This window comes from Tursiops truncatus, chromosome X, assembly GCF_011762595.2.
Source record: "Tursiops truncatus isolate mTurTru1 chromosome X, mTurTru1.mat.Y, whole genome shotgun sequence".
NCBI classification, from domain to species: Eukaryota; Metazoa; Chordata; class Mammalia; order Artiodactyla; family Delphinidae; genus Tursiops; species Tursiops truncatus.
This window is the reverse complement of record NC_047055.1, coordinates 16,607,361-16,622,393: the sequence shown is the minus strand read 5'-3', so window position 1 is coordinate 16,622,393 and position 15,033 is coordinate 16,607,361. Positions and strand designations below refer to the sequence as shown.

The following is a 15,033-nucleotide window of genomic DNA, read 5'->3' as shown; positions in this document are numbered from 1 at the left end:
ACCTAATCCACTGCCCCTTTAGACCAAGTCAGAGAGGAAAGGGAGGAGGGGGAGTGCGGGACAGGGAAGGCTGGAATACGTAGATGTACTTTCACAAGGGTGGAGGGACTGTGTGACTTTCTCACAGGTTAGCATCTGGGCCAGAAGCTCGGTGTGTAGATGCTGAATGGACTGTATTCAACTACAGATTTTGTGTTTGGAAAAGGGAAAGATATTGCTCATGTCATAAAATACCAAACTTTATGGGCGATATGCAAATGACAAGGTACACATTATCATAGGGGAAGTGGTGAAAGAGACATTCAATAGGGCAAAGGAGGGAAAGCCTGACATCTGAGAGGAGCTGAAAATATTAGAGTTGGAAAGGCCTGTGAAAATGTCATTTCTTTTATTCTGATTGTACTACTTATGCATCTTGTCCTACCCTCACTGTTTTAAATCTGAGGACAGATATTTTCAATATTTGTATCCAAAAGGAATGCTGAGTCCCATACTTAGGCCACCAGTTGAGTATCAAATCGCCTTTAAATTGAACTAAGCTATTTCTAAGATTAGTTGTGTGTTGCAAACTACCCAGTTGGGGGCAGACAAAACAAACGGATGACTTCTGAATGCTACCAAAGGAATCCTGCGTTTCTTTGTGTGTTTTTATTTTAATAAGGCAACGGGGCTTTTCAACTCATAATCAGGTTCAGCTTGCTCACAACCTCCACAGACTGAATGCTACAATAGGGTTCCTTTCTAATTATCATATTCTTAACCACGGAGGATGGAGCTGGAGCATGGGTGTGAGGGATGCTGGAGGTACATATATTCTTTTGGACTGTGAAATCCTGTGCAGAACATACTGAGAAATGTATAGAGGTTCTAACACTCTGCCACATCAGATTGCAGGGGGGCAGTGCATTTAGCAAGAGATCATCTTAATCCCCTATTCTCCACTCTCCCTAAGAGGGTTTACAATGCTATTTGACAGAGTTAAATGAAATCAGACACTCTCCTGTTGTTTTATTTTCTTATTCTGCCAGAGAATTCAGAAGGAAGGGCTCCATCTCAGTTTTGCGTCAGTGTGCAAAAAAGATGAGAAACACCATGGGGTGGGCTCACGTTCCCAACCCCCAAAGGAGCCCTGCCTGCCTATCACTTACTTAAGTCTACGGGCTTTTGCAATTTTTCTTACTATCCTTTCTTCTCCTTGGGGGTTAGCAACAAATTCAAAAACGAATCTAAACAAAGTGTCAAATCTGGGTGCTTAGCCAAAAACTCATTTACCGATTTTTTCTTTCCCTGGAGGAATCAACATCCACAGAGCCCTCCCTGGTAAGGCGAAAGGGAATAGGTCCCATAGAGCCCAAGACAGAAGCCATGGCAGCAGGACCTTAATAAACGAACGTCCTATCTACTTATCAATGTGTCTAGGTTGACAGGGTGATCTCAAAATGCGACTGGAATACTGTGTTTATTTTGAAAAAGCTTTGCATGTGATTCTGTTACAAATTAATATACCGCATCCTCAGTGAAGCCTCCACTATACCTGGGCAGAGGTTCTCTCCTTCCCTGTAGGCTGCCTCTTTGCACTTATAAAACTGTTTTTGAAATGATCGCTGTTTAAGTCTATTTCCACATTAGACTGATTTGGAGAGCAGAGACTGTGTTTTGATTTCCAGTGCACAGTATACATTATGGCACATAATAGGTGTTTCCCAAATTTCTGCTGAGTTGAACAATATATAATATATATATAATATATATATAATAATGCTATATATAAAAACGATATTTTATTAATATTATACTATAAATGTAATACAAATATATATAAAACAAACATTATATTACTTATAATTTCTATTTTACTTTAGATATTATTTATAAATAATCTATAATATTATATAAATTCCCCACTTCAGTGCAATATGCAAGAGGTTTCCACTAGTTAAAGGTCAATAAGTGAGGTTAATTCCTCAGGTGGTTTGGGCAAAGAGTGAAAGCAATGGAGAGCAATGGACAAAGGACAGACAGGGGCTAAAGAGGGCCTGGAGAAATGGCCTAATTTTGTCTTCCCAGAGAGACAAAAAATTTCCCAAAGGACCCCTATGGTATATGGAAATGGTTCTCAGAGTATTTTGGTGCCAGGATCCCTGTGGTGGTTTTAAATATGTCCAGGGACTTCCCTGGCAGTCCACTGGTTAAGACTCTGTGCTTCTACTGCAAGGGGCCCAGGTTCGATCCTTGTTTGGGGAACTAAGATCCCACATGCCATGTGGCACGGCCAAAAGATAAATAAATAAATAAAAATAAATAAATAAATAAAAATAAATTAAAAAGTCAACAAACTCTGATACTGCTCCTTTCAAGAGGTGGAGCTTAATTTCCCTCCCGTTGAATGTGGACTAGAACTGGTGACTTGCTTCTAGCAAATCGAATATGTCAGAAGTGACAGTATTGTCACTTCCAAGACTAGGTCGTGAAAGACATCTCAGCTTTCTCCTTGCTCTCTTCCCTGGCTCACTTATTCTGGGGAAGCCAGCAGCCATGTTGTGAGGACACTCAGAAGGTCCGTGTGGTGAGAAACTGAGGCCTCCTTCAAACAACCAACCAGCACTAACTTGCTCCATGTGCAAATGAGCCGCCGTGGAAGTGGCCCCTCCGGCCTCAGTCAACACTCAACGGACTGCAGCTCCAGGTAACACCTTGACCAAAATTTCTTTGAGACTGAGGACCACCCAGCTAAGCCGCTCCCAAATTCCTGACAGAAACTGTGAGATAATAAATGTTTGCTGTTTTAAATAACTATGTTTTGTAGTAACTTGTTATATAGCACTAGATAACCAACACAACCCAAAGGGTCCCCCCCACCCCTGGCCGTACCATTCGGCATGCAGGATGGAACCCACGCCCCCTACAGTGGAAGCGTGGATTCTTAATCACTGGGCTGCCAGGGAAGTCCCTTTTCTTTCTCTCTTTCTTTTTTTTCTTTTCCAAAGGGTTCTTAAAAATTACTAAGGACCCCAAAGAGCTTTTGTTTACATGACGTATATTTATTGATGTCTACTGTTTTAGAAATTAAAACTCAGGAAAAAAAATTTTCAATTTATTATTAGTTTTAAACTAACAGTAATGAGTCTTTATATGTTAGCATAAATTACATTTTTATGAAAAAAAGTGAGAAAAGCGGTAATGCTTCTGCATTTTTGCATACTGCCTGTCTTAATAGGAGTCAGCTAAATTCTCCCATTGGCTTCTGCATTTAATGTGTTGCCGTATTTTATTTTGGTTGAAGCGTATGAATAAAAGCCAGCTTCACATAGATATGTAGTTAGTAAAAGGAGGATCTTACAGACCCTCTGAAAGGGTTTTTCTGGGACTCCCTGAGTTCTCAAATCACACTTCAAAACTGCTGCTACAGGGAAACTAGAAATTTATTAGGTTGGAAGTCACCAAAAGAAAATGTTACTTCCTGAAATGCTTCTTTGGAGGACTATCTCCCAAGTGCCCTTGCTGCCCTCTCTCTAAACTGTGCCATATATGCCTAAGAGTTACCGTTTCAAACTCTCCTGTGGTAAATGGACATGAAAGGAATAATTTAGCCCAAATATGAGACTATTACTTATTCCATCTCTTAATTTTCCATCTCTAGGCCAATCTCTCCCAATCCTCTCAAAGTCATCGTGAGGCAGAACTCATGTCTAGCTATTCTTAAGCCAGTGGCAGGGTTGGCTACCTGTGCAGTCCTTTTGGGGAAATCAATTCTCCCAGATTTGTGTTGAGCTTCCCAATCCAATTTCCACCCCTTATTTGTAACCATGAAACTAGAAGAGGGAAGGAGGGAATCTGGATAAGGGGAGGAGGAATGAAGAGTATCGTAACAAACTTTAATTTGGTCTCTTGACTGCTATCTTAAGGAATAGAAACCAAATCCTTCATTTTATCATTCATAAAAGAGTGTGTACTACTTTATTTTAAATAGATAACTAACAAGGACCTACTGTATAGCACAGGGAACTTGGCTCAATATTCTTTAATAACCTGAATGGGAAAAGAATTTGAAAAAGAATGGATACCTGTATGGGTATAACTGAATCACTTTGCTGTACCCCAGTAACTAACACATCATTGTTAATCAACTATACTCCAATATAAAATTTAAAAAAAAATTTTTTTTTTTTTTTTTTTTTTTGCGGGCCTCTCACTGTTGTGGCCTCTCCCGTTGCGGAGCACAGGCTCCAGACGCGCAGGCTCAGCGGCCATGGCTCACGGGTCCAGCCGCTCCGCGGCATGTGGGATCTTCCCAGACCGGGGCACGAACCCGCGTCCCATGCATCGGCAGGCGGACTCTCAACCACTGCGCCACCAGGGAAGCCCCCCCAAAAAAAATTTTTTAAAGAGTGTGTACAGTGTGAAGTGTGTGTGTATACACATGAGAGTGTCTTGCCAGTTTCTCTTTGGTGAACTCACCCCTGACTCACTGTTTTTGGAAAGCCACAAACCAAGCCACGGAATTGTGAGACCAGATCATAAACAGAAAAGGTTTTGTTTAATCAACAAAGATCTTGAATAGAGAAGTCTATTCCACCCTGTGTTGCTGTACTGGATATTTACATATGGTAAATTTACATTTAAATATGGCTTGGATATAATACAATATCTTTTTTCTTTAACATTAACAGATGATAGATTCAATTCATCAAACACTCTACTCAGAAGAACTAAATAACATGTATTTAAGAAGCTTCCCTCCAATGGCTGTTGACCTTAAAACACAATTGCTAATTGTATGCTGAAGTAGAGAAAAAAAAATCTCTCACCTTCTTCGGCTGGATAAGGTTTCTTCATGTTCTACATGAGCAACTTTTAATACCTTCTTGTCAATAAACAAATCTTCAGGATAATAAGCAGATCTATACTGACGTTGTTGAGAATGGGCACATAACTTGCCAATCTGAAAAAAGAAATGCAATATAATTATATGATACTTTCACAGACATGATAGTAGAAACAAACTCTGAAACGCACTTCAATTTCTTCCCCAATTTCTTTTTAAAGAGCAGAACGAAGCTATTACTGGAGTCAAAAAAGGTGATAATGCTTTTAAGGCAAAGAACCATCTGTGGAAAAGAAGGCTGAAGACTGTGGTAGGGGGCACTTTGAGCACAGTCTATTCAGAGACTTCCTAAGATGAAAATGCTCTTTCTCTATAGTGAAGTACACATTTGAGAGGACCCTCCACACAGGACTTACGTTACTGATACCTTTCAATGGCACTTGATATTTATCCCTATGAAGTTCACAAATGGGAACTGCCAAGTTTAGGAAAGTCTGGGGAAGGAAGTGAGGGGTGTGACAGATGTGTAGAGTAGTCTGTTAATAGAAGAGCGACCTCCTGCACACAAAGTGCTCCTGATTCTTCTGAGCATTTTGTTAACTCTTTTTTTAATGATATAAGTTTCAGGTGTACAGCATTATAATTTAAAGCTTAGGGCTTCCCTGGTAGTACAGTGGTTGGGAGTCCGCCTGCCGATGCAGGGGACATGGGTTCGTGCCCCAGTCCGGAAAGATCCCACATGTCGCGGAGCGGCTGGGCCCGTGAGCCATGGCCGCTGGGCCTGCGTGTCCGGAGCCTGTGCTCCGCAACGGGAGAGGCCACAACAGTGAGAGGCCCGCGTACCGAAAAAAAAAAATTATTAAAGCTTAGCTCTTTTATACTCATATAGTAATGATAACAATGGCATCAGCTCTCTTACTTTTCTCAATTCTAAATGATTGATTTGGTTAAACTACTTGTAGATTTGCTATTTTTTTCACTTTTGGTCAAAAGCCTGAATGAACTTCTGTATAAATAAGTATGAATATTAACACATGTCCCCCTTGTGCCAGACACTATGCTGCATTTCTTTGTGTGTTATTTTACTAAGGCAAAGGGCTTTTCAATTCATAATCAGATTCCAACAGCCCCATTTTATAGCTGAGGAAATTGAGGCTCAGAGGAGTTAAGTGACTTGCCTAAGACAAATAGGCAGTGGATTCACTGTCTGACTTTGAACCCATTTGTCTGACTTCAAAGCTAACGCAATATCACCTTCTGAGAAGATGATGCTTTATTTTCAGTTGCTTACATTCTACATTTTGTGGGGAAAAAAAAAAGAATTCCCAGTTCTCAAAAACATAGCCAACATAGCCACGGTGAAAATATAGATTGTATACTTTAGGAAAAATACTAGAAATACCTTGTGAAAACAAGGGTTATATCTTTGTCACTTCTGTACCTCCATGGAATTCACACTGGATTTTGTACACTTAGGTCCTTAGTAAAGACAAATTAATTGAAGTGAACTGAAGGAAAATCCTCGTGTCCAATCTGGCACACCATTCCACTGACAGGACATGGGCTCTGAGTTGTAATCCCAGCTTTTGGATTCCTGAAGATAGCCCTGAAATATTCTCTAAGTTATGTATCTCTTTATAAAAGCATAAATGGCACTTGGCTTGTAGAGCTTTGGAAAGTTATCCATATATAAATACATTTTTGAATTAGAAAAAAATCTAGAATCAGCAGTAGCATCACCTTTTATGAAAGACAGTAGCTATAGTATGATATTCAGACAACTACTTCTGAATAGTTTATCTTAATGGGAATGAAACAAAAGTTGCAGACACTTTAAAATATTCCATTTGGTTTTGGAATGTATGATACTGAATTTTGCAGATGTCTTTATGTAACGCTATTTGACTTGGGCTAATATTAACTTTAAATGAAGAATCTGCAATCTCTGAATTTGCCCTACTTGGTAGCAGTCTGGTAGGGTACTTTAGGTAGCAGACTGCCCGGCTGTACTGCGGAGTTAACTTCCAATCACTTCCAAAGCACGTAATGCAGCTACAAATAACTGAGGGTAGCCTGTACATCATAAAATTATGTCCATAGACACATATGTGTTTCTTTGTTAAACTGCAGGTGAGCATTCATGGAACAAAACCTTGATTTTTCCTTCCATGAATATCTATTTGTGACTCTGTGAACATACATCAATGTGAGAGTCTATTTCAGCAGGATCAAAGTATTCTTCATCAGCACGTTCGGGAGCACAGGACACATTCTCTTGACTGACACCTGTTCCAAATCCAGCACCAGAATCAAAATCTTTCACACATCTTTCACAGTAACTTGCCTACTTGCAACCCACAGCTGTGAAATCTCCCTCCCCATTGAAAGACCGCCCCTTGTATCAGTGAATACTAACTGGAACCCAGCAAGACTTCAAAGTTTTCAGCCCCTCCCAATCTACTGGAAAGGGCTGCAACTGAGGCAAAAGCAGGAAGGTAAGAACAAATGAGAATGTAGCCAGCCTGCAGTCTGACCCTTCTTCCCAAGCCACCCAATGTGGCATCATCAAGCCGACTTCCCAAGGCTCTGTGTGGGATAAGGGGCAAACAATGGTATCCTGCCAACACCCCCATCTGAAATCTGCCACGTCTTATCAGACAGCCTGTATTTTCTTCCACAAATTTACCATGAAGCAAATTCTTCTCATATACAAAGTATTTGTCATGTAGACACCCCCTTTGGGCCCTTCTCTCCACATCTTTTTCCTCCACACTGTGTGAGCTGTAGGTGAATATTACGAGCTTATTCTGAGAAGTGGACACAAAGAGAAAACATAATTTACAAAGAGGTGGGGTATTAACATTAAAGAGGTCCTTTCATCTTTATACTTGGGAAACACCAGGCTATGCTGGGAGACCTGGGTCTTATTCTACAGCTGTACTTGCTAAAGAAGCCAGCCTCCCAAGTGGCATTTGAGAAATCAGTATCCTGCCCAGGAGTTTTAGGCTCTTAAATAAAAAATGCAATCCAATTTCCTTTCACTGACTAATGTACCTAGTCAAGGATACCTCTATCTTTAAATTTAGTTAGTTGGACTGAATTTATTGGACAGAAAGGTGTCTCTATCAATAGACCTGGAATATAAAACCTTTTCGTTTTCCGTGAACTGTGATTCCTAATGGTGCTTTTATATATGTGCCAGAACCTGTGGCAGGGAAAGCAACAGTGCTCTGAAGTGTTATAAGACCTTGAAGTGTTATAAGAACGCAGGGCCTCTGACCATATCCAGGCCAGCAATTCATTCTAGTAACCCTAGCAGCATTCTTCTCTAGGCAGGGTCCAGAAGCACTGGCTTTATACACACATGAGGAAAATACACCGCTGGGCCCAGCAAGGTAAGTAAGAGCCCGGTAGACTGGACATCAGGAAGCGCAGCCTACAACCCCACTTCTACCTCTCACTCACAGAAGGACTTCCTTTTGACCTGCTCCCACAGTTTCACTCCACTCTGGTCTCAAACAAAAGAGGAAGATATGGTATCTGAAGTGCCATATTTTATTCTGGGCTCCTTTGAAAAAGGGAGGGAGGAGTTACTTTGCAAGTAGAGTATGTTACCAAAGATTCTGAAACCGTGCCAAGCATTTGATGCAATTCACGCATGCGCCCCATAATTGACATGTCAAGCTACGCCACTGGTTACATTCATCCTCGGACCCCCATTCATCGTTGGTTCTAGGAACTCTCAGGTGACAAAAACTCAGACTTGATCTTTCCCTGAGGATGGCTGAGCAGAGAAAGTGAGCCTGTATTGTAAGCTTCTCATCAACACCAATACCTCACTCCGGGCTAATGCTTCACAGAAAACGTCTACATCCATTCTCCATTCTCTCCGGTGAGTCCTACAACAACCCTCTGACGCATACAGTGCAGGTATTATTGACCCGATTTTAGAGATAAGGAAAGAGACTCACAGAGGTTAAGGAACCGAAACAAAGTCAAATGGCTAGGAAAGGGCAGAGCTGGGACTCGAACCCAGACCTGTCTGACTTTAAAACCTATGTTTTTCTTTGCACTTTTTCCCCCTATGCCATGGGTTTCTGTCAAGAGGATAGACTCTGGGACTCCCAGTATTGGGTGTGGCCCAGTTCTACAGTCCTGTGGACATCCCATCCATAATTGGAGAAAGATAATGATTATGAGGACTGTAAAACTGTACTTCAAAGAAGGGCTGGTTATTAAAGATAAACAGAAAACTGGCACCCAATTTTAACCTAAGTTTCAGGCAGTATTGCTTGTGGAATGATGCAAACTCTTTGACCCACCAGGCAAGAGCGATTTCATAACTATACTAAAGCACTGGATGTCAACTTCTGTGGGCTGTGAGAAAGGTGGTTCTCAAGTAGGCCCAGGCTGCTGCCTGCAGGATATCCCTGGACCCAGCCTCCTGCCTACAGGATATCCCTGGACCCAGCCTCCTGAAGTCACATTCTTGCATTGGCTGCAAAATCTTCTGTAATTTCTACAATTTACCCCAGGGCTCGTCTGACGTCTGGCCTGAGTATATTCTCTATAGTTTCCCCCCAAAAGGAGATTCCAGGTTGATCTTATGCTTACAAAAATAAAACGGGTTTAAGCTTTTAGCTATAAGAGGCAAAAAGATTAGAAAATGGGGGGGGGTGCAACTACATTAAAGAGTATCTCTGACTCTCTCCTACTGTTTTTTTTTTTTTTTTCCCCCCAGTACGCGGGCCTCTCACTGTCGTGGCCTCTCCCACTGAGGAGCACAGGCTCCGGACGCGCAGGCTTAGCGGCCATGGCTCGCGGGCCTAGCCGATCCGCGGCATGTGGGATCCTCACAGACCGGGGCACGAACCCACGTCCCCTGCATCGGCAGGCGGACTCCCAACCACTGCGCCACCAGGGAAGCCCCGACTCTCTCCTACTCTTAACTAGCCCTAAAAGATCTACTCTGCTCTCAATTTAAAAATCAGATGTACGACTTTACATTCTCCTTCTCAAGAAGTAGATAAGAGGGAAGTGTGTGTGTATGTGAGTCTGTGTGTTCTAACTTATATGGCCCATAATAGAAGAGGGACAGGGAAGAAGAGGAGGAAGGAGAGGAGGAAGCAGAAGTGGAAAGAGAAAAGTTCCCATCCCTAAGTCTGTGGCAGGAGAAGACCCAGGGACACACCAGTCTGCCCTCAGAAATCTGACAGCTTTTGACAGGGAAGATGGGTGTCGCACTGAATTGTACTCAGGGAGCAGTACAACTCGTTCCCTCTCAAGAGCTGTACCTGAGGCCACCAAGACTTGAGGACCTCTAGAGGACCTTTTCAGTTTTATTTAATTATACAATAACTATTCTGCTAGAATCCAGTTGATGACTGTGGTACCAAGGAGTGCTTTTCTGAGAACTGTTGCTAAATAACTGATATAAATTTAGACTTTGATCGCCAATGGATTCATCAAAACCCTGAAGAATTAAAAATAAAACTTCCGGCTTCTACAGACAAGTGAAACTAGACTAGGCATGAAAGAACGTAGACCTTATCACCTAGACTCCATCTTATTTTTCCCGGGGACCCCAGTGGACTTTGCCGGAGACACTGTGGGTGTGCTCTAAAAGAAAAGAGAGACACAGGATTATTAAGGGTTGCACGACTGGATGATGGTAGAATGCTACAGATTTTCCTCTTTCTCACTGCCCTTGGCTCAGCAGAGGGTAACTGGAACACCATAATGACATCTACTGTCATACCATCTTCCTCTGGATGACACACAAGAGAAAGGAAGGACCTTCAAGATGGCGGAGGAGTAAGACGTGGAGATCACCTTCCTCCCCACAAATACATCAAAAATACATCTACATGTGGGACAACTCCTACAGAACACCTACTGAATGTTGGCAGAAGACCTCTGACTTCCTAAAAGGCAAGAAACTCCCCATGTACCTGGCCGTGAGGCTGACAGGGTCTTGGTGCTCCGGCCGGGTGTCAAGCCTGAGCATCTGAGGTGGGAGAGCCGAGTTCAGGACACTGGTCCACCAGAGACCTCCCGGCCCCACGTAATATCAATCGCCGAGAGCTCTCGAAGAGATGTCCGTCTCAACACTAAGACCCAGCTCCACTCAATGACCAGTAAGCTCCAGTGCTGGACGCCCCATGCCAAATAACTAGCAAGACAGGAGCACAACCCCACCCATTAGCAGAGAGGCTGCTTAACATCATATTAAGTTCACAGACACCCCAAAACACACCACTGGACTCAGTTCTGCCCACCAGAAAGACAAGATCCAGCCTCATCCACCAGAACACAGGCACCAGTCCCTTCCTCCAGGAAGCCTATGCAACCCACTGAACCAACCTTAGCCACTGGGGACAGACACCGAAAACAACGGGAACTATGAACCTGCAGCCTGTGAAAAGGACACCCCAAACACAGTAAGTTTAGCAAAATGAGAAGACAGAGAAACAGGCAGCAGATGAAGGACCAAGGTAAAAACCCACCAGACCAAACAAATGAAGAGGAAATAGGCAGTCTCCCTGAAAAAGAATTCACAGTAATGAGAGTAAAGATGATCCAAAATCCTGGAAATAGAATGGAGAAAATACAAGAAACATTTAACAAGGACCTAGAAGAACTAAAGAGCAAATAAACAATGATGAACAACACAGTAAATGAACTTAAAAATTCTCTAGAAGGAATCAATAGAAGAATAACTGAGGCAGAAGAATGGATAAGTGACCTGGAAGATAAAACAGTGGAAATAACTACCACAAGGCAGAATAAAGAAAAAAGAATGAAAATTGACAACAGTCTCAGAGACCTCTGGGACAACACTAAATGCACCAACATTGGAATTATAGGGATCCCAGAAGAAGAAGAGAAAAAGAAAGGGACTGAGAAAATATCTGAAGAGATTATAGTTGAAAACTCCCCTAATATGGGAAAGCAAATAGTTAATCAAGTCCAGGAAGCACAGAGAGTCCCATACAGGATAAAGCCAAGGAGAAACATGCCAAGACACATATTAATCAAACTATCAAAAATTAAATACAAAGAAAGCATATTAAAAGCAGCAAGGGAAAAACAACAAATAACACACAAGGGAATCCCCATAAGGTTATCAGCTAATCTTTCAGCAGAAACTCTGTAAGCCAGAAGGGAGTGGCAGGATATATTTAAAGTGATGAAAGGGATAGAACTATATCCAAGATTACTCTACCCAGGAAGGATCTCATTCACACTCAACGGAGAAATTAAAACCTTTACAGACAAACAAAAGCTAAGAGAATTCTGCATATGTGATAGCATACAGTATTTATATATACTACCAAATGTAAAATAGATAGCTAGTGGGAAGCAGCAGCATAGCACAGGGAGATCAGTTCGGTGCTTTGTGACCACCTAGAGGTGCGGGATAGGGAGGGTGGGAGGGAGTGGCAAGAGAGGGGGGGATATGGGGATATATGGTAAGTATAGCTGATTCACTTTGTTATACCGTAGAAACTAACACACCATTGTAAGGCAATTATACTCCAATAAAGATGTTAAAAAAATAAAGTTTTAAAACGAGATTTAAACATAATCTATCATGATATTCTCCTGTAAAAATACTTAATAGATAAAACAGATATATTTGTATCTTAAGTCTTATTTTTAAAAATATATATGATTTTAAAAGTTCTGGTAAAGCTTTAAGTGCATTTGAAAACTTGAAATTATGCTACTTCAGAAATATTAATTTACTTAAAAAAATAAAACTTCCTCTATGTTTATGCAATTTAAATATCAATTCTGACCCTGCGGTCCACTCTGGAGGAATATTACCTGTGGCATTTGTTTTAGGGTACCTTGGGGTTGGGGGTAGCGTAGGGTGGGAATGCCATACATTTCCAGTTAGAATAAAATAATGAACTTCAGTTCATTCTGTTAAATTTTCTATTGTATCATTGTTCAGTTTCACTTAATTAAATCTTGAAAGTTTAAAAACAAAATATACATTGAAATTATGTGATATACAACATAAACTTTTAAATAGTAGCAACCTGCCATTTAACAATTCTACAGGTATAATAAAAATGCTAATATATGTTAATGCTTAGTCTGTGGTTAATGTTTTGTCTTGTTAATTTCCCCAGGGCTTTTATTACTGATTTAAATCTGCCACACTACTCAACTGATTGCACTGCTTCCACAAACTGCATGGAAGTAGCTCAAATGAATACTGATTAACAGAAATGTACAAACATTTGGCTGGGCGAACCATTCTTATTATATGCTTGTAATAATTACATACGTTTTCGTACAATGAGATGGGCATGGCAGGCAGTTTCCACTCATTTATCCTCCAGAAAATATGCGTATGAGTATTAAATTAATTTATAACCTTGTACTTCAGTAAGCACATCATTATTAATCATCTATTGATTGGTCTGGATATAGAGCACAGAGGATAATGAACAGACCTGGTAACAATGTAAGCATTTTATCCCCCCAGAGATCTGCTGTGACTCATCATTAATTGCATGACCATTAAAATAAAAGTTCACTAATAATCTGTAATGCATTCTGAACCAGGCTATTTTAAGGAATCAGGTGCCATTGTCTGAACATTCCATTCAAGTCAGCTCTTTTCAATGAACTGGAATGTTTTTTAAAAGGAACCAATGTCCTACAGATCAATCTGCTGTTAAATTGAACTATAGCACTACACTACAGCGAAAAGAGCACACAGTTGGAGTCAGGAGACCTTGGTTCCAGTCCCAGCTCATCCTCTTACCATTTCAATAACTCTCGATCAGTCTTTTAATCTCCTTCAAACTCAGCTTCCTCACCTGAAAACCAGAGATAATAACACCTGCCGTACCTGGCAGAAGTGTGAGGATCAAATAAAATAATGGATGAAAGTGTAATGTCTCCCACATCCAGATAGAAATCTGACTCATTCATTCTCTAAGAGGGAACTGCTTACCTTCTGCAGCCCACTTTTTGTGTTAGAGTCCTGGCTCAGCTGGTCAGGTACATAGCTAGCTGTAAGTAATATTTGGAGGAGTTCTTTTAAAGGGGAACTTTGGGAAAACAGTGCAAGTATTTGCTGTTCCCACTCTGAAAGGGAGCCATATTGAGTTTGCCCACATCGTTCATGCGTCACAGTCTGATCTGTCTTGCTCTGGGACACCTGGAATACCCCCTTCTGTTCTTCAGGGCTCTAGTTACTGATGGGTGGTACGTGATCTTTGCCAGTTACCCTGTGCCTCTAACCTGTTTGCTTGTGTCCATGGAAATGAATGCTGTGGGGATGGGAGAAAGGTTTTAAAAAATCCTTTTGTGGAAGAGACTTGCATTTTACTAATGTAGAGCTGCCACAAGTGGATTCTGAGCAGGAAATAGAACCCTGCATGTGTGCCTAACGCTTTCCATGCAATACCAATCCCTTCTCGGCACCAGGAGCCCAGGACATTATTGCTTAATCACATATGACAAATACTGTGGAGGTTAAAAGAGATCTTCATGTAGTCAATAAACTCTTTACTGAATTCAAACACCACTCCTTCAAATGTACGCATCTGCTTGTGTTCCCTGTCCCAGTGAAAAGGAATCGTCACCCACTCAGTGGTGCAAACCGGAAGAAACTGAAGCGTTTCTGGTAAATTCTCCCTCTCCCTGACTTCTCTACGTCCAGCCACAAAGTCTTATTTTTCTCTCTCTTATAAATAACTTTTAAACTTTTGTACTTTTCTCCATACTCAGGCTTAGGATATCATTAGCTCTTAGAGCGGTGCTTCTCAAACTTTAATATGCATACAAATCACCTGGCAATCTTACCCATCTAGATTCACACACAGTAGACCTGGGCCAGGTCTGAGGTGAGTAGCAGGGCCCTAGGGCGGTGGTTCTCAAAGTGTGGCTCCAGAACAAGCAGCAATCAGTCTCACCTGGGAACTCATTTCAAATGCAAAGTTTGAGGCCCTACCTTAAATCTGCTGAATCAAAAGTGCTTGGAGTAGGGTCTGGCCACCTGTTTTAAATAAACCCTCCAGGCGATCTGATGCACCCTCCAGTTGGAAAACCACCACTACACAGACCATCCCGACATCCTCTTAATTGGTCTCCCAAGCTCCACTTTTGACCTCTTCCAATTCATTCCTACTAACAGCAGTTCTCTGAGATCCTCTCAGGAGGGCCTAGAAGTCAAACCTATTATC

The 15,033-nt window shown here is 41.5% G+C and overlaps 1 protein-coding gene across 5 annotated transcripts in view; it reads right to left on the bottom strand.

Moving 5' to 3' along the window:
- The window catches only part of GPC3 (glypican 3), a 444,369-nt gene that overhangs the window by 161,654 nt on the left and 267,682 nt on the right, over nucleotides 1–15,033 (bottom strand). For all 5 annotated transcript variants that reach the window (XM_073799647.1, XM_073799648.1, XM_073799649.1 and 2 more), the window contains one exon: nucleotides 4,809–4,942. In XM_073799647.1, the coding sequence (XP_073655748.1) occupies nucleotides 4,809–4,942 (134 nt within the window). The remainder of the gene's footprint in view (nucleotides 1–4,808; nucleotides 4,943–15,033) is intronic.